A 24,198-nucleotide genomic window follows, 5' to 3' on the forward strand; every position below is an offset into this window, starting at 1 on the left:
GAGAGGGAGGATGGATAAGAGAGGTGTTCGCTCGAGACAGGTGACGGAGCGAAGAGGGCGGTGGAGGTGGGGCAAAGCAAGCGTGATCAGCTGGAGAGCGAATACAAAGCTGGAATACGCCCGTCGTAAGGCGCGAGTTAAGGCGAGGTTGACCTTCCTGACTTGCCACTGTCCTTGCGCTCGAAGCGAATCGTCAAGGTGCCGTGCGATACAGAGTTGACACGTTATTCTACTGCGCCTGCTGCTCACCTCGCAGCCACTCCTGGACGTTCCGAGCGCGCATCTCCTCCGGCGAGACTTTGCCCTCCTTCGGTGCGTGCGAGGGGAAGACTGTTCAAGCACTTCGTCAGCTGCTTCGAGGCTTGTTGGAGAAGAGACGGCCACGCACGAAGTCGCATAGTCCCCTGCACGCCCTTCTTGAAACTCCCCTTCCTCCTGACCGTCCGAAGCGCCGGATCGTCCCGTCCCTTCACTCCTCCATCCTCCCTCTCGCGCTCCCGCTCCGAATCGCTCTCTCCTCCGCCAAAGAACTTGCCGCGCGAGACGCCCGCGACAGGCGGTGCACGACGAGGACGGGTATGCGAGTCGGGCATTCCGGGAGGCTCGCTGTCGAGGTTTCCGAAGACCGGGGTGGGAGGAGGCGGAGCGCGACGAGTTGTGCTTTGCGTTGGAGCTTCAGAGGACCGGTCGCGGTGAGGCGTGTCGTGCTTGGAGGGGGACTGCTGGACTGCCGGCAGTGTGCGCGACTTGCTCAACTTGCGAGGGCGCTTCGAGACGCCTGCTTCGCCCGTCGCGACCGTCGAGCCAGCCGAAGGAGTCGAGCCAGCAACCGTCGTCAGGCGCGGACTCGTCGGAAGAGGCGGTTTCGGAATAGCAACGTTGCTCGCGACCGTCCCGTACGCCGCAAGGTGCGTGTCGACTCGTCGCTTCAGGCTGAGTCCGCGACGGAATGCGAGAGCCGAGAACTTGGACTTGTCGGTGTTTAGCTCGGGGGCGCCGGCGGAGGGTGCGGAGGAGGTGCTGGAGGTTAAGGCGGAGGGGTCAAAGGCTGTGACGACGGGCGCACGGTGCTTGACGGCGTCAGCGGTGGCGGACGAGAGAAGGTCGAGGTACTCGCGGGCGGCCTGCGCGAGAATGAATTAGACTCATTTTCAGGAAAGGGCAGACCGAACTCCGGCGCACCTCTTCGTCCAGCTCGTGAGCCAAGTCTAGCTCGTGTCGGACTTCGTCTAGCTCGGCGCGGAGGTTGGCGATAATCTGCTCCTGCTGCTCTAAAGTCGTAGCGAATCTGCGAGAGGCGGGTGGTCAGCGAAAAGATGGAGCAGCGAGCAGGACTGCGACCCACTTCTCCTTCAGGACGTCTAGGTTCTTGTCGATTTCGGCGAGCTGCAGCATCAAGTTTCAGCGGAAGCCGCAAAGGCAGAGTCGCCGTCGCGCACCTCCCCCTCGCCCTGCTCGCACTCGCGCTTGTACGCCTCGGCGCGCTTCCTCTCCTTCTTGATCGCGTCCGCCAGCTGGCCGAGCACCTCGTCCTTGCTGATACTCGCCGTCGAGTCGGTACTCGCACGCCTGGACCTGCCCCCGTTCGAAGCGCTCGACGGCTCGGCCTTGCTGTTCAGGCCCGCGACAGGCGGTCGACGATGAGGGCGCTTCGACATTTCGCTCGGCGACTGGGCGAAAGGTGAGCCGAGCCCTGCGCCGCTAGCCTTGCTCAGACTCGCCTTGCGCCGACGTTGCGCCTCCTCGTCCTCCTTCGTAAGCTCTTCCTCCTGCGACGCCCGGCGAGTGAGGTCATGGATGCTCTTCTCGCGGCGGGGCTGGTCCATCGCGCGAGACTCGGCAGGGTCGAGAGGCGGGACAGGGACGCGCTTGATCGAGTGGTTCGTCTGGCTCGACGACTTGCTCTGCGCGCCCGAGCTGCTGTTCGCTCGGTCGCGGCCTCGCTCATCCTTCGCCTCGGTCTGCGCACCCGTGACGGTACTCAGTCGCCCATCCTCTCTCCACGGCACCGTCTCGCGAATCGAGAACTCCTCGCCATCCGCCGTGACGATCACCTCGTCTGCCTTTCGCATCGCCCTCTGCGCCTCTCGACTCGCCAACAACCGCGCTCCTGCCTTGGGACCGATGGCGACGGACATGCCGCGCTCCATGGGTGAGCGAGCGGGCGGAGAGTCGCGGAACGGGTCGGGTGAGTTGGAGAGCGGGAGTGGGCGAGGAGGCGGTTGCGGGAAGAGCGGGGACGAGATGAGTGGGAGGTCGCTTGTTGAAGCGGACGCGGACAGATTTGAGACGAGTTTGCGCGAGCGCGAGCGTGTGAAGGGCCCGAAGAACGAGTTTGAGCGAGTTGCGGAGGAGGAGGGAACGTCGCTGACCGAGTTGGAGCGGCGACGGAAGAAGTTTGGCATTGACGCGGGGTGATTGGGTTGTGGTTCGGCGGAGAGGGCGGAGAGCGAGTCGGGGAGGGGACTGAGGGGAGGAGGATGCGGCAGCGAAGGCCTCGACGAGTTCGGTTGGAAGGCGAGCTCGTCGGACGCGGTGGACGGCGAGTAGGCGGAAGGTGAGTTGGCGTGGTTCGGCGTGCGGGACGCGAGTTGAGGCGGGTCAGAGGATGAGACGGCGGTTGTGAAGCTGGTGGCAGAGTAAAGCGCTCGCTGATTCGACAAGACCTGCGGCAAAGTTGGCGCGAGTCGCTCCTGTGCGAGCGAGGTCGATGATGTTGGGCGAGTGAGAGGGTAAACAACCTCTTCGACGGGCGAGTTGGAGTCGGTGCGGCGGCGGCTGGACGGGGACGAGTCGGGTGTCGAGGCAGACCAAGCAGAACTAGGCAGCCGCTGTGCCATGAGATGGCGGAAGGGAGAGAAGGAGCAACAGCGTGGAGCCAAACAAAGGAACGGTCGGGCCGTGCGGGGTCCTGGACCTCCTGTCCGCAGCGATCGAGGAGCGAGAGGGAGAGGAGAGGCAAGCGGGGGTTGCTGCCTTCCCCTCTCCCTCTCGTTGCCTGTCGTCCAAGGTGGGACGTCGATTGAGAAAGCGTTGCGGACTAGAGGAAAGAAGAAGCGGGAGGAGAAGAAGAGCGAGAGAGGAGACACGGAACACGAGACGAAGCACAACGCCCTCACACCCTGGTCCTCGAGCTGCTCCTGCGCCTGACCATCGCAGGCAGCATCTTCGACCACCTTCCCTGCCCAGTCCCGCCGCGCTGCGCATCATCAACCGACTCGTGCCAGATGGACCGCTCAAGCTGGAGGTCCGACGAAGTCGGCAGACCTTGCGGGACCGATGTGCCGAGCGGCATTGTCGGTGCGTAGGATTGGAGCGGGTGAGAGGTGACAGCTGACGTTGGGTTGACGGGGTGAGGCAGGTGCGAGAGAGTTGGCGAGGTTGGAGAGTCCGGGTGGAAGGCGACCATCCCAGACGAGACGGGCGGGCGAGTCGTCCCGTCATGCGCGACTCCCGCCGAGCTCTTGCGTTGGACAGGCGAGTGCCCGTCGTCTGCCTCGGTCGGGACCGCACTCCTCCCCGTCCTGTCAGGCGGACTTCCGTCCTCTTCGGCCCCCTCGCGCCCCGCAAGCAACTCCAAGTACGCCCTCGCCTCTTCCTCATCCACATGCTGCGCCTCCTCCAGTGCCCTGCGAGCTTTCGCAAGTTCGCGGCGGAGAGAGGCGATAGTTGCGGTGTTCTGGTCGCGCAGGGAAGAGAGGCGGGTCTCTTCGTCGAGGAACTCGCGGTGTTTCGCTTCGACCTGCGTGCAAGCGGTAGTCAGTCACCGTCTCCCACGCCAGCCCGCAAAGCGTTCGCTCGAGAGGTCTTCGACAGGTGAAACGCACCAAATCCTCAACCTCGACCATCCTCTCCGCCCAATACTCCGCCCTGCCCTTCTCACTCTTCAACTCCCCTGCCAGCGCCTCCAGAAGAGCTTTCTTGCTTGTGCGGGTCGCGGAAGAGGAGCGCGAGAGGGAGGTGGTGGGGGGGTTGGGTGATGAGGAGAGGGAGGGCATTGGATGAGTGTGGGTGGGCTGAGGCGGAAGGAGTAAGGACGCGTAACTTGTGGATGCAAAAGCAAGCCTGACGAGCGAGGTTGGCGAGGAGCGAGCCGAGCGTTCTGGAGAGACCTGTGAGTTCACCTCCTCGCGAGACTTGTGCAGCATCGTCGACCTTCCTTTCCTTCTCTAGCCTCTCGGCAGACGTACAAGAGCGAGAAGAAGAGCGGAGACGAATCGCAATACCAGAATACGGCAAAACCCCCTTCCCTCTCCTCCTCCTCGCGCGTGTCCAAGAAGCGATGTACAACAAGGTCGCACGAATAAGAAGCGGTGTCAAGAGTATAGTCGTGCAAGCCTCCGTATGGCGAGAAGGCGATAAGTCGGCGTGAAGAGCGTGGGTAATCGACGGGGCTTGTAAGGCGAGGAAGGCTGTAGAGGGTCGAGAACGGGTCGTCTACTTCGTCTTGCGGTGTTCCTGCCCCTCCCAACACCGTCTCAGCTCACCTGTAGTAGAAGGAAGAGGGAAAGGGAAGGAAGGAACGCACCGGCTTGTGACTCGTCTCATGGTCGACGTGCACGAACGCCCTGTCGACCTGCGGGAGTTCCTCGAGCTTGTCCTGCAACGCTTGGCTCCTGCGCTCCCACAAAAACCCAACCGAATCAGCCCACAAGCTCCGCCGCTCGAGAAAGCGGACCGTCGCACGCACACATCATGCGCCACTTTGAGCGTCGTCTCCCCCTTCATGACCAGATCAACCTCGACAACGTAGCGCGGCCCGTTGTGATAGACGATGCACGAGTCGATCTGCTCGATTTGTTCGGCGAAGGTCATGGCTTTGTAGGTGATCAGGTTCTGTCACCGCACGAGCATGAGCGTCAGCGAGTGCGAGTGCGACGTGGGGATTGTTATGCGCTCTCTCTCTCTCGCTCCGAGGGCGGTTGCGCGCAAGAAAAGGGAGAGAAAGAGGTGTAGGAGCGGACGAACCTGGAAATCCAAAGGCGCCGCCTTGCCCGCCAAGTACCCAAAGTGCGTTGCGCAAGTCGAGCCCCAAGTTGCTATGAGGACGACTGTGCGCGGAGTGGGCGAGTGTCAGCGAGCGCCAGGAAGGAAGGAGGAAGGGGGGGCGTAGGGGGGACGAACAGGAGATTACGAGCGCGCCGGTCGGGTCCTGCGTACGCCGCCGCGACGCGGGGTGTCAGTACCACTGTACTCATTTTGGGCCGAACGACGGCGGACATCGCCTCGAGAAGCGACAAAAGCCTTTCGAAAGTCGACTTTCGGCGAAAAAGGCCAACTCACCAACCACCAGACGATCTTTGCGCCCGCCGCAGACGTGAACAACCCGAATCCGTTGATGAAGAGATCATTTCGGCTGCGTGGGAGCAACCTTGGTGAGCATCGAGAAGAAGAGAGGAGGAGGAAGCGAGGGGACGGACTGGTCTTCCCACAAGACGCGGACTTGAGAGTTCTTGTTCCGGAGCGGGTGGCACCAACAAAACAGGGCGAATTTGGTCACTGTCTCGCGCACACCAGGCGGGAGTCAGCCTTCGGAGGCAGACGGGAGGGAAAGGGAGGAAGGGGGATGCACCGAATGCGATACCGACGACGACCAGAGCAGGAATATGCAGCTTCTTGTCCCCTTCTCCGCGGGCGAGGTCTTGGATCGAGAAGGCCTGCGTATGCGCGTGCAGTGAGCGGGGGATTTGCGAGGGTATGGGCAGGAAAGGGAGGGGTGGACGCACGACGAGAATCACTGAGACGGCGCCCATCACGCCCGAGTAGACGATGTCGCCTGCACGATCATCCGCACCTTGGCATCAGCGGCCGCATCAAAAAGACAGGACGGACAGCGATTCGTCGCGCACCAATCGTCTCAAACTTGCTCCCCCCGCTCGGATACTTTCTCAAATCGACCCGCCTCGCCTTGCGGTGACAATAATACAGCACTCCATTCGCGAGCGGGTCAAAGACCGAGTCGATTGCGGTGCCGAAGATGGAGAGCGAGAGGGAGGAGATGGCGGCGTAGAGTTGGAGGATCGCGAGGATGCTGCCCGGTGTGAACGAGAGGGGTCAGTAGAGTGCTTTTAGAGGCTCGGGGAGGGAAAGGGTGGAGTAGGAGGGAGGAAAGCGGAACGAACCAGTTGGCGATGAGGGATCCGTACACGGCGATTTTAATCTGCGCAACGAGGAGTGAGACGGTAAGCCCTCGCTCACACTCCGAAGAGTACTCCAGCACTCACGGGCAGGCGATTGTTGTCCTCCTCCTCCTCTGCCTCGCGGACATGGTCGTCGAGGTGTTTCAACAACCCATGGATGTGCTTGTTCTGTCGCTGGTAGAAGTCGCTGCTCTTGTCACCCTTGCGTTTCCTGAGCGAGCTGATGTGGTCCTCTGTCTGCAATCGCGAGCGGAGGAGGAGCGGGTCGTGGGATGCGACGGGGGTGAGGGCGGGGAAGTAGGCCGTGTCGAGGCCGGGCGAGGGCGTCAAGAGTGTCGTTGTCGGTGGTGGTGCTGCTTCGAGGGATGCGGGTGCGTGGTCAAGCGGTCTGCTGTCCTCGGCTGAGTGTGAGGATGGGCGGAGGTGCGGTGAGCGCGGTGGGGTTGGGAGCGACTCTGCGCTCGACCCTGCCTTGTCCTGGAGTGGGTGTGCGAGCGTGGCCATCGCGTGTAAGCTCCAATAGCAAGTTGTAACGAGACGAGGAGGAGGCGAGGCTTGGCTTCGGCTCCGGGTGAGATCGATCAAGCGGGCGGAGTGGCGGTGCTATTCCTTCAACCATTACACTCCGAGTTGTATTCAACTTTGTAATCCTTTGCCATCACCGCCCCCTTCGCCATTTCAAGCTGCCCTTGCACCTCGTCGTCAGCACTCTGCTGCGACTGTAGACTGCTCAGCTCGACTCAGACCCTCCCACAGCTACCCTTGCTCACATTCCAGTCTCACAACCGCACCCTCGCCAACTTGCCTCTCCTCGCGACGTCACCTCCTCACCTCCTCACACTCCCTCGCCACCGTGACCCGCGATGACCTCGTACATCACCAAGAAAGTCGGCCGCCGTCTCGCAGGCCAAAACCTCGCCCAGTACGAGCCCGCAGACCCGCACTACGGTCCGTTCTCTCCCTCCCCTCCTTCCTTCCCCTCCCCTCACCTTTTCGAACCACACAGAGACGTACACGGATGCGAAAGGCAGGCAGAAGAAGCGCAAGCGCGCGATCCCCGCCGGACTGAGCAAGCGCGATGAGAGGATCTTGAGGTCCGTCAGGCGGAGGGCGCATTACCTCGACAAGGGGTTCTCGTTGTGCGGGTTCAGGTTCGGGTGGACCGCGAGTGCGTTCGCTCGCTCCCTCTCTCCTTCGACTCCTCGACTGATCTTGACGCGCCGCAGTCCTGGGATTGATCCCGTTCGTCCTTCCCCTGCATCCTCCCGCAAACTCCCTCGCTAACCTCGATGTGCGTGTGCCACAGCGGAGCAGGCGACATCGCGCAATTCATACTCGGGTACTCGCTCGTCCTCCGCAAATGCCGCGAAGCCGAGTGCGTCTGCCCTTCCTCCCTGCCCTTCCTCTCCCCTTCCTCTCCCCTTCCCTGATTGAGCGCGACTGACGGTCCGGTGCGCGGGGGAAATAGGTTGCCCGCAACTCTTGCACAACGAATGCTCTTCAGTCCGTCCTCTCTCCCTCTCCTCCTCACTCTTTCTCCAAGAAACCCTAACGCTCGCTCGCTGCGCTCCCTCGCGTACAGACCAACTCGTCGGCCTCGGCATCGGTTTAATCCCCCTTGTAGGGGACATCACAATGGCCGTATGGAAGGTCCGCCCCTCTCCATCCGCTCTCCCTTCTCCTCTCTCCCTCTCCCTCGCTCTTCTTCAACGAGCTGACGGCTGTATTGGACAGGCCAACTCGCGCAACGCCGCACTACTCGAAGAATTCCTCCTCCGCCGCGCCCAATCCTCATCCTCCTCCACCTCCGCCACCTCGGGTGCTCATCAGTTGACGGCAGCAGAAGAAGAAGAACTCGCGAACCAAGCCCTGGTGGCGGGTCGGATCGATAAGCGGACGGGTGAGCCTACTGCTTCTACCGCGGATTTGGTGGGAGCTGGAGGGACGGGGGCTGTGGGAGGGGAGGGTGAAGGAGCGCGAGCGGCTGCGGAGGCGAGCCGCGCGAGCGGAACTGGTGCGGGAGGGGGACAAGGAGGGGGAAGGAAGTTCTATGGGTGGGGGAAGGGGGCGGAACCGGCTGCTGAGACGGCGGCGGTGAAGCGGTGAGGAGCGGAGGGGATTGGAGGGAGGAGGGAAGGTGTGAGGTGTGAGGGGAAGGAGGGGCGGAGGGAGCAGATGAGATGTACGACTCGAAGTGTATTCTACGAGCGGTGATATTCCTTTGCGAGCCGGCTTTGGGCCTTGGAAGCAGAGTTCCGGGAGGAGGAAAATAGCGATGCTACGGGAGAAGGACGCTTCTAGGATGGTCGTTGACTGCGTTCGAGCGGCGTACTGGTCTAGAAAGAAAGCCAGAGTGACCGCCACGCCGGCTACAGCGAAACCAAACACGAGCGTTCAAAGGTCGCCAGCAACCTTGACTTCAGTCGTTTTCCGCTGTACTGACGAACCTCAATTTTCTCTTCCTTAGTTCGCCTGCGGTGAAGGTCTGCGCATTGAGGAGTGCAAGCTGCGTACAAAGCTGGGGAAGACGCAGGTGTGAGAGGGACAGTAAGCCTTTGAATCGCTCAAGGTCGAACGATGGCGAGGCGAGTAGTCGTGAAGACCAGCGATCTTTCTCAAACCAATGGCGCCGGTCGTTCGCGGCGCCCTCGAAGCGGTCTTCTGCATGGCCCATGAGATTTGAGAGGTCGAGAAGCGCAGCCGAGGTATTGACAGAAGCAATGAACGTCTTCCTGCCTTCGCTGGCTGCGAAGTTAGCTTCAGCCTATACCGGCGTACGCATTACTCGAACGAGTCTCCCACCTCCAAGGAGACGAGAAAGCGTATGCAGACGAGGTTGGCGGGCGGAGAGAACCTGCGGAAGTCGCAGCGCTTCGTGCGGGAGAGTTCTCGCGCGATGGAGGGGCGAAGCTCGGAAAGCGAGACAGAAGAGTTGTGAGCCTTGGTCTGAGCGTCTAGGGTAACGGGGAAACGTGCGCATTGAGCACGCCCGGAGCCACAGTTTCATGAGGTTAGTCGAAGGGGAGGCAGGTGGTAGGATGAGCAGAGCGAGTCGGAGGAGTTGTCGGAGGAGAACCCGGCGACCTCCAGAGAAGCACGAAGCCCATGCTTCAGCGACTTCTAGGGGTGAGAGCGAGAGCGAAAGACGTGCAGAGCGAGCGGAAGTTGAATCTCCTCCTTGCCCGTCCCGCGCATCCGCCCAGCTCCGTTCACAGCCGTTCGCGCAGTCCACAGCAACCTCTGAAGATGCGACTCAGGTTCAGTCCAAGCGTTGCGGAAGAAGTGAGAGCGGCGAGGAGCAGAACGCAGGGCGAGATGGTCCGCAGGTTGGCGGCTGAGCAACCAGCGGGATGGTGAGCGCAAGAGGCCCTCCCCAGCAGGCCCGCTTGAGTTTCCAGAGTTGCTACAACGACTCCATGTCGTCGTTGATGCCACGAACGCAGACGAGAGCGGTGGGCGGGCGAGTTGAGGCCTGAGCGGCCCCTTGTCCTCCTCCCGCCATGTCCACAGGCGCTCGCAACAGCTGGCTACGACTGCTGCGCCCTGCTGCGGTACTGAAAAGCCCGGCGGCACCGTCAGTCCGTCCTGCGACGCCGCCCTCGCGCAGCTGCTGTTCTCATCAGTTTGATGAGGAGTGGGAGGTCGAGTCCTCCGTGACGACGGAACGCGGGCTTCCAGCGAGCAGCAGTCGCGGAAGCGAGTACCACTTGATCAGCATATGAGGCGGGACGAGCGTCCCAAAGGGTTGCAGAGGGGCCAGCCGACCAGCTCGAGGGCGCCCGCCGCTCGCTTGAGCATCTTCCGCTCGCCAACATTCCTCGTTCCCTGCGCTCGGCGGCTGGGGTCTGGGCCTCGACGGTGGAGAGGAAGATGGCGTTCCACGGGCGGGCTGCACGAGCGACGGAACGGATCGTCAGCTGAGGCCCAGGTCGTCGAAGTGTTCCCTGCTCGATTGCACGGGTTCCTGGCACCCACTATTCTCGCCCGACGCCCCCACGCCTGCTCGTATCGCAGTCTCCTAGCGGATGAAGGACTCCGGGGCGCCTTGGGGCCGCTGCAAACCCTTCCGTTGCGGGGAGACGGACTCCGCCTCGTCCTCTTCGCTCGCTCGCTCGCTTCTTCGTTGACTCCGTTTCTTCTCACGCTCGACCGCTACACTCTACTGTGCACACGACCTGACGCGCCAACGATGATGCTCAAGCCGTTTACGCACCCTTGGGGTGAGGGCCTCGAAGGGACGCCGCTCAAGGTGCGCTGGCGCTTCCTCGGCCACTTTCGGCGCGTGCTGACGCTGACTACTCCATCTCGACAGATTATCTCGATGATTGGCGCCTGCGCCGGGTTCCTCACGTTCGGGTGAGTCCGCCTTCTTCACCGTCTCCTCCTGCCTTATTCGCGGTCGGCTGCGCAGGCTGCTGGCCCTGTGCGCCTCAAAGACTCTGTGAATGCGTGGACGACGGAAGACGACCCTGACTGGCCTCTCCGTCGCCAGCTACGATCAAGGCATCGCCAATGCCCTGACGCAGAACCCCGACTTCTTCAAAACCATGCCTCGCCTGGCAGACGATACTACTGTCCTCGGTACCGTCCTCGCCCTCTTCGTGCTCGGCGCCATGTTCGGCTGCTTGACGATGAGCGCCATTGGAAACAAGTACGGACGGCGACCCCTAATCCTCTTCGCGACGGTCACAACGCTCGTCGGTGCCGGAGGAATGGCAGGAGCGAACGGCTTGGCGTGCTTCTGCGTCATGGTGCGTTCCACTCTTCACTCTGTGGCATGCGGCGCTGTTCAGTCGAGGCGAGGTGCGGAGGAGCGGGCGGAGGAGCGGCTGACTGACTGTCGCCTCGTTTCACAGCGAATTGTCAATGGTTTCGGGGTCGGTATACTCACCAGCATCGTACCAACCTACGTCGGGGAGATCTCGAAGCCCAGGATCCGCGGAATGATGATGAGTCTCGAGCTGGTCGCCGTACGTTCTCCTCCCTTGCTCCGGCTCAACTCGTCCTGATCGCTCGCGCTCCACAGGCCGCTACAGGACTCGCAACTAGCTTTTGGGTAGCATGGGGTTTTCGTCATGAGAAAGGGCCCCTCGGATGGCGCCTCAGTATCGCGATCCAGGCCTTCATCCTTCTGTTCACCCTCGTGACGATGCTCTTTGCCCCCGAATCGCCTCGATGTACGTCCAGTCGCTCCTCTGAGGCAACAGGACTGACCCCAATCCCTCCCTAGGGCTTATGGAGGCCGGCCGCGTCGAGGAAGGCCGCCGAGTTCTCGCCCGTCTCCATGGCCAAGCCTTCGCCGACGCCGCTACTCTCGAGATTCAGGATGCTATCGCCGTCGAGCACGCCGCTCAGCGCGGGAAGGGATACGCTGAGTGCTTCGCGAAGTGCGTCCGCCCTCGCGAGCGCGTGCTCCCTTTCGTTGTCGCGCAGCGTCGCCTCCGTCAAGCGCTGGCTGACAGAAGGCTCCCTGCAGCAACGACCAATGTTTCCGCTACCGCACCTTCCTCGCAATCGGCGTCAACGCAGCTCAACAGCTGACCGGGTTCGTCTTCTCGCCCTCTGAGTCTTCCTCGAGCCTCATCGTTGACAACCCTCACGCATACTCCAGCATCAACATGGCGACTTACTACAGCGGTACGTCATCGGAAGCTTCTATCGCGTCGGAATATCGCTGACGACGTTCTTTCTTCCGACGCCTTTCTTTCCAACTGACGACCTCTGCCATATCCACCTCGGACAACCTACAGCCAACATCCTTATCAACTCGGTCGGAATGACGCCCGACAAGGCTGTCTTCGTTCTAGGATTCCTTGGCGTTGCAGGCTGGGTCTTCATGCTCGGAGGCGCATTCGTCCTCATGGAAGGTGTTGGTCGCGTCCGGACGATGATAATAGGCGCAGCTGGATGTTGTGTGGGCCAAATCCTGCTCGCTGCCGGCGTAGCGCACCAGGAGTCGAAGGCGGCGGGATACGTCGCGACCGCTGGTCTCTGTGCGTCCGCCTCCGTCCATACTCTCGTCCACTTCGAGCTTGCGCTGACGACTGTCATACAGTCTTGTTCCTGTGCATCTTCTCAGGTGTGTAGCCCATTGTGCTCCGCCGTCATCGCGCACTGACGACGAGTGCGGACTTGATCGTTCAGCCACGCATCTCCCAACCGCTTTGTACGTCTTCTGCACTCGCACCGATACTCAAGAGTTCTCGTGCTGACCTTCGTCCGCGTCGACAGCGTCTACTCGAGCGAGATCGTTCCTCTCGCCGTAGGTTCCCTTTCCTACCTTCTCCTTGCTATTGCTGCTGATTCTGGTTCTCTTCATAGATCCGCACCCGCTCAGCGACACTCGGAGTTGCTGTACAGTACATCCTCAACTTGTACGTACATGGTGGCCCCAGCCTTGCCGGCATCTTCCTCCGCGGGCCGCTGACGACTGGGTCTCCTCCGCTACCTTCGTCTGCTGCAGCGTCGTCGTAATGGTCGTTCCCACAGCCATTCCAGGCATGGGAGGCTGGGGCTTCTACGCCTTGTTCGCCGGAATCAACGGCTTGATGGTACCAGTCCTCTACTTCCTGTGCCCAGAGGTCTCAGGCCTTACTCTGGAGGGCGTAGACGAACTCTTCGCTGGAGGCAAGGTTGTCATGAGGCGCACGGTCAAGGTCGACGACAACGGACGCATCGGCGGCAAGACGCTGCACCAGCTCGAGGCGAACAAGGAGCAGGGCTCGTTCGAGCACGTCGAGAAGGTGGAGTCTGGCTACTGAGCGGGCACGCAAGTCGCTGCGAGGCCGGTAGCGAAGGCGCTTCTCCGCGGAGGATTGAAAGGAGTCGAGGAGGTTGACCGGGTCTTGTTGTTCTTCCCCTCCTTGTACGCTGTATCTTCGTAGTCTGCAATACGGGCTAAATGGACGTCTTTACCGAGCCTTGGAGTACCCGGCTCGCAGCGAGCGGTTCCGGACTTCACAACTTGAAGTCGAGGTCCTTCCCGCTCTTCGCGCTTCGCAGTCGCTTGGTCAAAGTCGATGGAGACGCTCAAATAGCATGGCTGACGATCGCACTACTCATCCAACGCCACCTCGCGCTTCGCCCTCTTCGCCGGCCGCTCGCCCTTCGACTCGCTCGCCTTGTCCGCCTTGCCCTCCTCCCCCTTCTTGCCCTTCTTGAAGACGCCTCTCTTCCCGCCCATGATTCGCTCGCGCTTCTTCGACTTCTCCCTCTTCGCTCCGCCCTCATCGCCGGCGTTACCAGACCCAAGCGTCTTCGAGATGTCCTTGCGACCGAGCGGACGCATCTTGAGCGCCTTCTTCGCGTCTTGCGACGGGTTCGGGAGGGCGAGCATCCAGTCGGGGACGGTGCAGCCGGATTGACGCATGACGTTGACGATGCTGTGCGGCAAGATGGGGTGAGCGGGAGACAAAGCGAGGAGGAAGCCGAATCACGCACGTCTTAAGGTGACCCGCATCCGCCTTGGTGAAAAACGTCACGGCGCGACCAGCCTTGCCCGCGCGACCCGTTCGACCTGGAGAAACAAAGTCAGCGGAGCGTTCGAGGGGCCTGAGCGGAACGAGACTCCTCGCACCGATGCGGTGAATGTAGCTCATCGCGCTCTGCGGAAAGTCGTAGTTGATGACGAGCTTGACGCCCTTGAAGTCGACTCCTCGCGCCATGACGTCCGTACAGATGAGGCACCAGACCTGCCCGGCCGCAAACTTGCGAACAAGCTCGTCGCGCTCTTGCGGAGTACGGTCGGCGTGGATCGCGTCGGCGTTGATTCCGTCGAAGACGAGCTCGTTCGCAAGCTCCTTGGCGCGCTGGATCGACTGGACGAAGACAAGGACCGGCGGAGTGAACTGGCCGCCCTGGATCATCGAGCGGAGCGAGAGGAGCTTGTGATCCTCGGTGTTGACGAAGGACAAGGTCTGGTCGATAGTCGAGGTCGCCGCCTCCCTACCCGCGGCCGAGTCAGCGGCAGAACGAGGCGAAGGACGCGACAAACGCACTTATGCCCGACGATGGCCCGCACCATGCCCGACCCAGCTCCCGCCATGACACCCTTCGCAAGCTCCTCAACACTACTCGGCATCGTCGCGCTGAACATGCCCTTCCTAATCTCGCCCGCCTCGGCAGGCCTGTCCTTTGCGCACGCAGCGAGGATCTCGTCTGTCTGCTCGAGAAAGTTGAGCTCGAAAAGCTTGTCGGCTTCGTCGAGGATGAGATGTGAAGTCGTCGAGAGCGAGACGGCGCCGGACTTGATCGCAAAGACGAGGCGGAGAGGCGTCGTGATGAGGATGTCTGCGGGAGGAGTTGCGTCAGAGGACGCCTGGAAGGTTCGCGATGGCGTCGCTACGCACCGATAGGTACCTTGTACGCCTCGGCGCCGCTCGCACCGTCCTCTGCCGGCTCAGGCGCATCGACCTGGGCAGCCGGCACCTCTTCCGCATCTGCCTCGCCCGCCTGCTTCTTCTCCTTCTTGCCCTTCTTTCCCTTCCCCTTCTTCCCCTCCTTTCCCTTGCCCTTAGCCAGACCAACGCCTTCCTCACCCAACACCGCTGCCTTCCACCCACCTCCTCCGGCCAACCTCCTCGTCTCCCGCAAGACCTGGACCGCCAACTCTCGAGTGGGCTCGATGATGACCGCCTGAGGCCGGATGACAGAGTCGTCAGGAGAGGCGGAAGAAGGCGAAAGGAGAGCGAGGAGGGGGTAGATGAAGGAGAAGGTCTTGCCGGAACCGGTTGGCGCGCAGGCGAGGACGTCGCGGCCCTGCGTTCGAGCGTCAGCAGTGGAATAAGTGAAAAGAGAGAGCTCCACCCACCGCCAGCATTGTCCCCCAAGCCGCCATCTGCACGCCCGTCGGATCCTTCAGTCCCAGCGACTTCCAATTCTGAGCGAGGACCTCCGCCCCTTCCGCAGCAGTGTCCCCTCCAACGGCTCTCCGGCGTCGAACAACATCGTCGACGGAGGCAACGGGGTCAGGGAGGTCGAGGCCGGTCAGCTTGATCTTGTGTCGGCGGAGGAGGGCAGGGTAGTCGGCGGGAGTCGAAGCAGCCGAGTCTGCGCGCAATGCTCGTCAGCGCACGCTTCCCAGGGCGCTCGCCGTCGCACACACCTGCACCGGCAGCCTCTTCTGCCCGTTTCCACTTCCGTTCCTTCTTCTTCGCCTTGCGGTCTTCGGCAGACCCGACAGCTCCATCACCTGCAGTTGCGCCAAAGAAGTCGAGCTCGGATGGTAGTGCAGTCGACGTAGAAGCGACTGGATCAGCCTTGGGCGCCTGCAGAGCGTTCAAGCGTCAGCATCACCCTCGCAAGCGATTCGAAGAAGGCGGTGCGCACCTCGAAGTGGGCGACGTCGGCCTGGAAGCGCTTCTTGTCGAGGCGAGTGCCGCCCGTGAGGATCCTGAAAGCGTCCATGCCAGCAAGAAAGCACCAGCAGCAGTGCGAGCGTGAGCAAGCGAACAGCAGGAGGGTGAGCTCGAGTTTGGCGAGTTGACATTCGACGACTCCCGCTTGATTCGCGTTAGACAGTGCTAGAGCTACTCAGACCATGCTCCCGAGATTGGCAGCGAGGCAGCAGTGCGCGCTGTGCGTTGCTGCCGCTCCTTCGCCCGCTCTCCGGACCCTGCCAATCATCGCGACATCATTCGCACGGACACGGCAGCAGGACTCGCTTGCGACGGTGTGGAAGGGCAAAGGAAGGGCGTACGGGACTATCGCGACTGCGAACGGTGCGGCGGGACGAGCGGGAGCGGGACTGGCGGGACCAACTCGACGGACCCGAGGATCGCTTGCAGTGGGACTGGCGGGGGGACGAACAGGCTTGTGGGAGGCACGGCGATGGGCATCGTCGCAGGTGAAGCAGACAAGCGTGGCGAGCGGCGGCAGTCCCGTCTACGCCCACGAGGACTTGCTCCTCCCGTCGTCGACAGGTCGGCGGATACCCAGTCGACCAGCCTCGCCTGCGCGGCAAAGAGACTCAAAAGCCTTCTTCTCACCGTCGTACCTCGTCGCCGAAGAACCGCCGCTTCCTCCACCCTCGACTTCGCCTCTCGTCCCTCTCTCGACACCCATTCCTGCCGCTCTCCCGCCTACAGTCCTCTCGAACGGCCTGCCCAATCCCGACATCCGATGGCGCGCACCACCGCAGACGACCATTCGCGACGACGTCCAGCTGTACAAGGCGCTCGGCAAGTTCAAGTTGTCGAGCCTCGTCGTCTTGACAACCATGGCGGGCTACGCGATGTGTCCAGTCGACCCGTCGACGACTGCCGCAGCGATGGATGCGTTCGCACAATCTCTCGGCTCCTCACTCCCAAGCGACACTTCTCTTCTTCCGTCCGCAACCAACACCCTCGGCGCATCTCCCGCCAACAACCTCACTCTCTCCGTCCTTCTCCCCACGACTGTCGGCACTACTCTCTGCGCCTTCTCTGCGGCCGCCTTCAACCAGCTTATTGAGGCGCCATATGATGCGCAAATGGCGCGCACCCGAAATCGCCCTCTCCCGAAGCGAACAGTCACGCCTCTTCACGCCGCGACCTACGGCGCCTTGACCGGCTCGGTCGGTCTTGCGACCCTGTACGCCATGAACCCTCTCTCCGCCTTTCTCGGCCTCTTCACCATCGTCCTCTACTGCCCTCTCTACACCATCTCGAAGCGCCACTCGGTCTACAATACCTGGATCGGCAGCGTCGTCGGCGCCATCCCTCCCTTGATCGGCTGGGCAGCGTGCACGGCTTCGGTCGACCCCATCTCGCAGCCGGGCGCATGGGCTCTCTTCGGCCTCATGTTTGCCTGGCAGTTCCCGCACTTCATGTCGCTCGCCCACACCCTCCGTTCGTCGTACGCCTCGTCAGGGTACCGGATGCTCGCCGTCCTCGACCCGCCCAAGAACGCCCTCGTCTCGCTCCGGTACTCGCTCGCGCTCGTCCCGCTCTGCGCGGTGTTCCCCTACCTCGGCTTAACCAACGCCGCGTTCGCCTACCTCAGCCTGTTGCCGAATGGGTTGCTCGCCGTCGCTGCGTGGCGGTTCTGGAAGAAGAGGGAGGAGCGAAGGGCCAAGGAGCTGTTCTGGGCGAGTCTGGTCCAGCTCCCGGTCATCCTTGCGCTCGCGATGGCGTGCAAGAAGGGCTTGTGGGGCGAGGACGAGAACGACGAGGAGGTATTGGCGGAAGCAGCGGGGACAGAGATGGAAAAGCGGGAGGAGCGGTGAAGGGTCGAGGTCATCGAGCAGTACCAAAGTCGTAGCATTATCGTTCGCTCGCATCGCGCACCATTCTCACAACTTCTCTCCTCGAGCGCGCGTGTGACAAGTACATTTTGCACGCCTCGAGGCAAGCACAACGATAGGCAGCTTAATACCGCAGCCGCTTCTCGTCCGGGTATCCTCCTCCTCCTCCAGGCGGTCCCATTCCCATACCCGGCCCGCCCATCCCAGGTCCACCCATCCCGGGTCCTCCAGGTCCGCCGCCGTACATCCCCGGACCCTCGCCAAACGACCGCTTCTCGCCCTGCGCAAACATTCCAGGTCCGCCGTGTCCGCCCGGTCCGCTGGGAGGAGGCCCGCCACCGTAACCGCCTCGACCACCCGACATCCCTCCGTATCCGACTCCTCCACCGCCGAACCCTCCTCGGTTGCCGTAGCCTTGACCAGGCGGACCAAAGTTCGGACCTCCAGGAGGTGGACCACCAAAGCCGCCGCCGGGGCCGCCGAACCCGCCCCGTCCGCCGAAGCCGCCCCGTCCACCGAAGCCGCCTCGTCCGCCGCGGAATCCGCCGCCTCGGCCGCCCATGAAGCCTCCTCGGGGTGCGAAGCCGGAGGGAGCGAAGGCGACGGGCTCGGGTGCGGGGATGCCGCCTGTTGGACGGTGAAGGCAGTGTCGTAGAGATGCGTTGTAAGGGCGGAGAGCGTAAGAGAGAGGGAGCGTCGGGACGACAGAGAGGAGAGTAGGGAAGGCGAACAAAAGCGAAAGTCAGCTTTGCTTTGACACACAACGACACTCGCGCGCACCCTTGAGCTTCTTGATCCTGCCACCGAGCCCGCCACCAAGCCTGCGCGGCTTCCAGCCCTTGACGGTCCGTCCCCTCTCGACATCAATCAAGACCCTCTTGCCCTTCATCTTGAGCCCGTCGGCGTCCTTGTACGCAGCCTTCATGTCGCGCTCGCGCTCGTAGACGATGAATGCGTAGCCCTTGCTCTTGCCCGTGTGAACGTCGGTGACGAGGCGGAGACGCTCGATTGGGCCGTAGATCTCAAACTCGCGCTGAAGGTCCTTCTCGGTCACCTCGAGCGGAAGCCGGCCGACGAAGAGCGTCTTGTACGGGTCGCCGCAGATCTCCTCGTCGTCTTGAGGGGCGACTGCGAGTGAAGAACAAGGTCAGCCAAAGTGTGAATAGGCAAGGAGACAAGCGGAACGCACAAGGCTTGGACATGGCCTCCTCCCTCTTCCGCTGCCGTTCACGCTTGCGCAGCTGGAACTTTTCCTCCTCGCACAGGTCGACCGTGACGGCGTCGGTTGGCTGCGACGCCTTGACAGCCTTCTTGCCGTCCTTGGCTGACGCCGCGATCGCTTCTGCCGCCGCTCGTTCGGGTTCTTCGCCCTCCTCCTTGTCTTCTGCCATTGCCGACGAATCGTCGCCCTTGACGCCGGCATCGCCATCGGGTTTCGCGGGGACCTCTCCTCCAGTCACCTCCTCGACCTTGACTTCCGCCTCTTCCGCCTGCTGCTTCGTCTCCGCTCCTACACCCTCATCTTCTGTCTCGCCTCGATCAGGTCTCTCGCCTTTCTCTATCGCCTCTCGTTCCTTCTCATCTCGCTCCTCCCGTATCTGCCGCAGCGTCTCGCTGACAACGATGGGTTTCGGCGCGCGTCGTGTAGAGAGCGACTTGAGAGGGAGGTCGGGGTCGCGGCCTGTCGGCTTGAGGTACGGGAGGGGCGGGCGTGGGGCAAAGAGCTTGAGGAGGTTGGGCGGGAGGAGGTGGGTCTGCGGGATGGGTCACGGCGCGGTGGACGGCGGCCGGCGGAACGACAAGGGTTCAAGAATGCGTGCGAGCAGGTCAGTAATCTGTCAGTACTGCTCGTGCGGGTCTCTGTCAAGATGCGAGAGTCGACGCACCCCGACCATGTTGGCGGCAGCGACAAGCGCTCGGCGGAGAGGGCGTCAATGAGCAGGCGCCTGATCTCAAGCACGAAGTCTAGCCGGCGCAGTCACAGCCTGTGCGCGTCTCGTAGCGAGGTCGTGGGGAGCGAGCCTCGAGCGATGAGAAGTCTAATGCAGAAGATTACAACCGAGTTTGTATTGCGTGCAAATACAAATTCCAGCTCGAGGGGAGGCTTGACCAGTGCCCGACTCTGCCGCAGCCAGCCTGCACTCTCTCTCGCTCACCCACCTCACGACCCCGCTGGTAGGATGAAGCTCTCTGTTGCTGCGCTTGCTGCTCTCTTCGCGGCTCTCCCGACTGCGCTTGCTGGCCTCGAGGACGCGCGCTACTCGGTACGTCCTCCCCACTTCGTCATCAGACTCGCTGGGACTTGCAGGAGTGCGGACGGGTGCTTTGAGCTCGACGAGCGCTCCGTGCAACACGTCCAGCGACGTGCGATACGAGGGCGTAAGCTGATCTGCTCGGCTTGCGTTCACAGACGGTTCTCACTCCCTCGAACTTCGATGGGTGTGTCTCGCTCGCTTGTCCGCTTTGAAGCGATCCTGCAGCTAACGTTTCACTCCTTCCCTTAGCGTGATTGCTAGCCAGTCCGAGGGAACGCTCGTGGCCTTCTTTGCGCCGTGGTCCGTACCCTTTCACCCTCCCCTTCGCTTTCAACTTTCGCTGACCTCGTTTCGTCCGCGCAGGTGCGGCCACTGTAAGGCGAGTCGAGGAATGATGCTGGCTGTGCGGTGAGAAGTTGATAGCTAACTCTCTGAAGCATGCAGAGTCTCGAGCCGGTGTGGACCAAGATCGCTGAGGCGTTCGACGGCGACGACCGCGTGAGTCGCCAGTCTTTTTCACGCAGACCAACGACTCATGCACGATGCGCCCGCAGTGCAAGGTCGCCCACTTCAACGCCGACGACGCTGCCGCCCGCCCTCTCGCGTCCAAGTACGGCGTCTCCGGCTTCCCAACGATCAAGTTCATCCCTCCCCCTTCCAAAGGCGGCCAGGCCGAAGCTTACCAGGGTCCTCGCACCGAGCAAGCCTTCCTCGAGTTCCTCAACGAGCACTGCGGGACGCACAAGCTCCCTGGCGGGCTCTTGAGCGACCTCGCCGGCCGCATCCCCTCGCTCGACTCGCTCGCGGCTTCTTACCTGGTGCCCACCGCGACGAGGCCTTCGATCCTTGAATCCGCCTTTGCCATCGTCTCGTCCCTCACCTCAGCCTCGTCGTCCGACCAGCTTGCGAACTACTACGTCAAGGTCATGAACCGCTTCAAGGACGTTGCAGACGCGAGTGGCGTGGATGAGGCGCGCGCGTGGGTCGAGAAGGAGCGGATCAGGCTCGGCAAGATTGCGTCAAAGCGGGGACAGGTCGCGGCTAAGAAGCTCGAGGAGGCGCGCATGAAGCAGAACGTGCGTGCGCGGTCACTTCGATGTCTCGACTCTCTGGCCCATATGGGATCCGCTGACATACTCGATTGTGTCCCATGCACAGATCCTGGCTGCCTTCGCCTCTGCTTCCGCCTCGGCCTCCTCCCTTTCCTCCGTCGCCTCCGCCACAGCCTCCTCCCTCTCATCCGCCGGCTCATCCGCCGCATCCGCCGCATCCGTCGCTTCCAACTCCGCCTCCTCCGCCGCGTCCGTCGCCTCCAACTCTGCCTCGTCTCTCGCGGCCGAGGCAACCGCCAGCGCGACGAGTCTCGCAAGCGAGGCGAGCAAGACGGTTGGCAGCGTTGCGGATGAAGCGAGCGCCACCGTTGTCAGTGCGTACCAGAAGGTGAAGGGGGAGCTGTGAAGGATCGTACGCACGCTGTAGGCGCAACGGACTTTGAGAACTTGCAAGAAAAGGAGTTGGATCTCGCTTCGCTGCGCTCGCGGAGCTCTCGTCTTTCGGTCCGCTTCGCCCGCTACCTTCCTCGCCGCGCAACACGCCCTTAGGACTGTCTGCATCAGCCGGAACGCGCGCTCGAGGCTGTCGGACTTTGCGGATATGACGCTTCTCAGTCGAGTGAAGGGTTGTCCTCCTCCTCCTCACCTCGTCTCGCTTGCTGGACTCGCTGACTTGCTTGCTAGCTCGCCATGGCGTCTTACGGAGCCAGGTGCGCACCCACGGCTGCACGCACCGCTTTCTTGCTGACCTTACTCCCCACTCCCTCGCAGCTTACCCGACTCCGAACCGCTCGTTCACGGCCGCACGACGACGCACCTCGCCCTCCTGCCTTCCTTCGCACACTTTCTCTCGACCCTCACAACCCTCCAGCGCGACTTCTCGCAGAAAGCCTCGTCTCACATCGGCTCCTTTCGACTGCAAATTGCGCGAAGTGCGAGTGAGCGAGGAGGGGAGGCGGCGAGTCTTGAGAGGGCAATGAGCGGCGTGTTGGAACAGGTGGATTTGATGAGTCGTGAGGTGGGAGAGTGTGCGGACAAGGTTGCCAAGGAGGTTGCGGCACGGTTGGACGAGGTTGGCGGACGGCTCGACGCGGTGCGGAAGAAGGTGCGGTTCCAGTACCGCGCATGTAAATCAGAAAGGGCGCTGACCGCCTCTGTGGCCCACAGCACCACTCCTTCTACGGCCAACTCATGACGCAGCGCGACAAAGCCTATGAAAAGCGGGACCGCTCTCGTGCCGCTTACTTCTCCGCTTGCGAGACGCTCGAGTCGGCGCGGCAGAAGAAGACGTCGGCGAAGGAGGGGCGGGAAACGGAGAAGGCGACGAGAGCGTACGAGCAGGCTTACGAGGAGATGCGAGTTCCTCGCTTCTCGCTTGCCTGATCCAGTCTGACCACTTCGCTCGCAGGCTTCTCGCAAAGGACCAGTACCTCCTCGACATCGACATGGCGAACGTCGCGAAACAGCGGATCTACGAGGTCCACCTGCCAATGCTGCACGACGAGTTCCAGTCTCTCGAAGCAAGCGGGATCCGACAACTCGAAGACCTGCTAGGCCGACTGCTTGCGATCCAGCAAGAGTCGGGCGAGAAGTTCTTGCAGGCCGTCGGAAAGGCGAAGGACGTGTTGAGCGTTGTGGACGTCGAGGCAGACCAGCAGAAATTTGTGGATCAGCATTCGGCGACGTTGACGGCTGCGTACGAGCACCCTGTCGACCTCATATTCGAGGAGTGCCCGGTCTGGCACGATACGGTGCGTCCTGCTCAACTCGCTTCATCGACCTGAACTGACGGGCTTCCGCTCGCAGGACGAGTTCGCGACGACTCCTGCCGCCATCACCTACCTCCAGAACGTCAAGGTGAAGGCTTTGACGCGCGTCGCCGAGATCTCGCCTGCGATCGAGACGAAGCGGCGCGATATCTCGGGCTTGCGGAACTTGCGCGAGACGTACGAGCAGGCAAAGGGTCTGGGTGGAGACACAGTGGCGGTCATCGAGGTGCGCAGAGTCCACCAACGGCTCCTCTGCGACTGCTGACAAGCTGCTGCCGCAGAACTTGTACAACGTTACACACGAGACGACCCTCCTCGAGTTGCAGCAGAGCGAACTGCAAGCTTCGGTCGAGCTGATCGACGCGACTCTTGGTGGTTCGTATCACGCTTCCTTCTCCTTCTTCGTTGCTTGCTCACGCATCGTTATCGCAGACGACGCCTCTTCCGACCTCCGACCACACGAATTCAAGTCGTCCTCCTTCGTCACACCATCGACTTGCGCCGTCTGCGAGTCCTCCGTCTGGGGCAAGGGTATGTCGTGCAAGAAGTGCAACATGGCGGTGCACGTCAAGTGCGAGCTGAAGGTGCGTGACCTCGATCCACGCGATGGTTGCATGCAGTCTCGTCATCCTTGGGCTTGCGCTCGACCTCATAGCCGTTCATTTCGTCACCCTTACACATTGCCTGCAGGTTCCTCCCGGCTGCGCGGCGCGACCAGGTGCCGGCGTCGTGCGGCACAAGTCGAAAAAGTCCGCGCCGCCGCCGGCCGGTACAGGAGCGTCATCCAGCACCAGCTCGCTCACACGGACATCCAGCCGGCTATCCAGTCCGCCCGCGGTCGTTACCTCGAGATGAGTGATCCGCTGACAAGCCTGCCTCGCAGACTCCTCCGTCGCCTCCTCCGCCGCTCCGCCACGCCGAACCGTCCCTCCCCTAACGTCTTCCTCTCCGGCAATCACCCCTCAGCCTCAGTCATCCCATACCGAAACAGCAACGCTCCTCTACCCGTACGAAGCGCAGTCTTCGTTCGAACTCTCGGTGGATGCCGGCGCGGTTGTCGAGGTTGTCGAGCCGGAGGACGAGAATGGATGGGTCAAGGTGCGGGTGCCGGCGGATGGGAGGGTAGGGCTCGTGCCTGCAAGCTATATCCAGCTTGGAGGAGCGGTCGGGAACGGCTCAGCTGGCGGTGCGGCCGCTACTGGAGGGAGCGGTCAACGAGGTGCGTCCCTGCCGCGCTTCTCTCGAGACACTGCCTGACTGACCCTGACATGCGATGCTGCAGTTCGCGCGCTGTACGACTACTCACCTCAGACGGCCGACGAACTTGCGCTGGTCGAGGGCGAGGAGCTCGAGTTGACGAGCGTCGGGATGGACTTTGGCGAAGGTTGGGCAGAGGTACGTTCTTCTCGCAGGTATGTTCAGCCCGGTTTGCTGATTAACGCTCGTTACGCTGGGCAGGCGACGAAGGACGGCCGGACGGGAATCGTTCCCGCTTCTTATGTATGTCAGCAATAGTCTCGTCCTTCGCACAACGCGTTGCTGACCGTCGTGCGACAACACAGATCCAGCTGTTGTGAGAAGGTGCAGCATGACCACGTAGCGAACGATACCTCTAGAACAGACACTCGATATCTCGGCCCTTTTTTCCACCTTCGTTCCCTCGCAACGCTTCACTCAGCCACAGACACAGTCAATATTAGCAGGAGAAGGGCAGAAGTCTATCGAGGGGCTACAGCAGGCGTGAAATCGTGCGATGTGAGC

General features: G+C 62.1%; 10 protein-coding genes across 10 annotated transcripts; 5 read left to right on the top strand and 5 right to left on the bottom strand.

Annotated features, from left to right (window-relative positions):
* Positions 1–229: 229 nt before the first annotated feature.
* Positions 230–2,840, bottom strand: RHTO_04285 (uncharacterized protein; the record flags this gene model as incomplete). Its single annotated transcript, XM_016417953.1, has 5 exons — positions 230–330; positions 389–1,124; positions 1,183–1,288; positions 1,346–1,386; positions 1,440–2,840. 5 exons carry the CDS (start codon positions 2,838–2,840, stop codon positions 230–232), a joined length of 2,385 nt encoding a protein of 794 aa, XP_016270630.1.
* Positions 2,841–3,115: 275 nt separating this feature from the next.
* On the bottom strand, positions 3,116–3,998 carry RHTO_04286 (uncharacterized protein; the record flags this gene model as incomplete). Its single annotated transcript, XM_016417954.1, has 2 exons — positions 3,116–3,742; positions 3,828–3,998. The coding sequence occupies 2 exons, from the start codon at positions 3,996–3,998 to the stop codon at positions 3,116–3,118; spliced, it is 798 nt and encodes a 265-aa protein (XP_016270631.1).
* Positions 3,999–4,437: 439 nt separating this feature from the next.
* RHTO_04287 (cation diffusion facilitator) lies at positions 4,438–6,644 on the bottom strand (the record flags this gene model as incomplete). The annotated part of the gene is made up of 12 exons (XM_016417955.1): positions 4,438–4,458; positions 4,529–4,616; positions 4,691–4,836; positions 4,969–5,051; positions 5,125–5,152; positions 5,284–5,356; positions 5,421–5,499; positions 5,573–5,657; positions 5,727–5,776; positions 5,850–6,031; positions 6,123–6,160; positions 6,225–6,644. The coding sequence occupies 12 exons, from the start codon at positions 6,642–6,644 to the stop codon at positions 4,438–4,440; spliced, it is 1,293 nt and encodes a 430-aa protein (XP_016270632.1).
* Positions 6,645–7,003: 359 nt separating this feature from the next.
* Positions 7,004–8,246, top strand: RHTO_04288 (uncharacterized protein; the record flags this gene model as incomplete). Its single annotated transcript, XM_016417956.1, has 7 exons — positions 7,004–7,088; positions 7,147–7,308; positions 7,367–7,382; positions 7,447–7,515; positions 7,609–7,643; positions 7,723–7,790; positions 7,875–8,246. 7 exons carry the CDS (start codon positions 7,004–7,006, stop codon positions 8,244–8,246), a joined length of 807 nt encoding a protein of 268 aa, XP_016270633.1.
* A 2,083-nt stretch (positions 8,247–10,329) lies between these two features.
* RHTO_04289 (MFS transporter, sugar transporter) lies at positions 10,330–12,901 on the top strand (the record flags this gene model as incomplete). Its single annotated transcript, XM_016417957.1, has 15 exons — positions 10,330–10,389; positions 10,453–10,496; positions 10,552–10,563; positions 10,633–10,891; positions 10,997–11,110; positions 11,167–11,317; positions 11,371–11,527; positions 11,617–11,685; positions 11,752–11,777; positions 11,891–12,133; positions 12,196–12,219; positions 12,285–12,306; positions 12,372–12,402; positions 12,462–12,514; positions 12,604–12,901. 15 exons carry the CDS (start codon positions 10,330–10,332, stop codon positions 12,899–12,901), a joined length of 1,563 nt encoding a protein of 520 aa, XP_016270634.1.
* Positions 12,902–13,194: 293 nt separating this feature from the next.
* RHTO_04290 (ATP-dependent rna helicase rok1) lies at positions 13,195–15,545 on the bottom strand (the record flags this gene model as incomplete). The annotated part of the gene is made up of 8 exons (XM_016417958.1): positions 13,195–13,522; positions 13,581–13,656; positions 13,717–14,084; positions 14,138–14,429; positions 14,489–14,897; positions 14,950–15,188; positions 15,244–15,406; positions 15,468–15,545. 8 exons carry the CDS (start codon positions 15,543–15,545, stop codon positions 13,195–13,197), a joined length of 1,953 nt encoding a protein of 650 aa, XP_016270635.1.
* A 133-nt stretch (positions 15,546–15,678) lies between these two features.
* Positions 15,679–17,343, top strand: RHTO_04291 (protoheme IX farnesyltransferase; the record flags this gene model as incomplete). The annotated part of the gene is made up of 1 exon (XM_016417959.1): positions 15,679–17,343. One exon carries the CDS (start codon positions 15,679–15,681, stop codon positions 17,341–17,343), a length of 1,665 nt encoding a protein of 554 aa, XP_016270636.1.
* Positions 17,344–17,485: 142 nt separating this feature from the next.
* Positions 17,486–19,256, bottom strand: RHTO_04292 (U1 small nuclear ribonucleoprotein 70kDa; the record flags this gene model as incomplete). The annotated part of the gene is made up of 4 exons (XM_016417960.1): positions 17,486–17,988; positions 18,142–18,489; positions 18,551–19,115; positions 19,248–19,256. 4 exons carry the CDS (start codon positions 19,254–19,256, stop codon positions 17,486–17,488), a joined length of 1,425 nt encoding a protein of 474 aa, XP_016270637.1.
* Positions 19,257–19,541: 285 nt separating this feature from the next.
* Positions 19,542–21,074, top strand: RHTO_04293 (protein disulfide-isomerase A6; the record flags this gene model as incomplete). Its single annotated transcript, XM_016417961.1, has 7 exons — positions 19,542–19,625; positions 19,772–19,800; positions 19,866–19,916; positions 19,980–19,995; positions 20,061–20,114; positions 20,171–20,692; positions 20,775–21,074. The coding sequence occupies 7 exons, from the start codon at positions 19,542–19,544 to the stop codon at positions 21,072–21,074; spliced, it is 1,056 nt and encodes a 351-aa protein (XP_016270638.1).
* A 284-nt stretch (positions 21,075–21,358) lies between these two features.
* Positions 21,359–24,014, top strand: RHTO_04294 (actin polymerization protein; the record flags this gene model as incomplete). Its single annotated transcript, XM_016417962.1, has 12 exons — positions 21,359–21,378; positions 21,440–21,773; positions 21,836–21,999; positions 22,077–22,419; positions 22,475–22,663; positions 22,719–22,812; positions 22,870–23,021; positions 23,128–23,263; positions 23,321–23,656; positions 23,720–23,832; positions 23,896–23,937; positions 24,000–24,014. 12 exons carry the CDS (start codon positions 21,359–21,361, stop codon positions 24,012–24,014), a joined length of 1,938 nt encoding a protein of 645 aa, XP_016270639.1.
* Between the last annotated feature and the right edge of the window lie 184 nt (positions 24,015–24,198).

The sequence above is a fragment of the Rhodotorula toruloides genome, assembly GCF_000320785.1.
Source record: "Rhodotorula toruloides NP11 unplaced genomic scaffold Scaffold27, whole genome shotgun sequence".
NCBI classification, from domain to species: domain Eukaryota; kingdom Fungi; phylum Basidiomycota; class Microbotryomycetes; order Sporidiobolales; family Sporidiobolaceae; genus Rhodotorula; species Rhodotorula toruloides.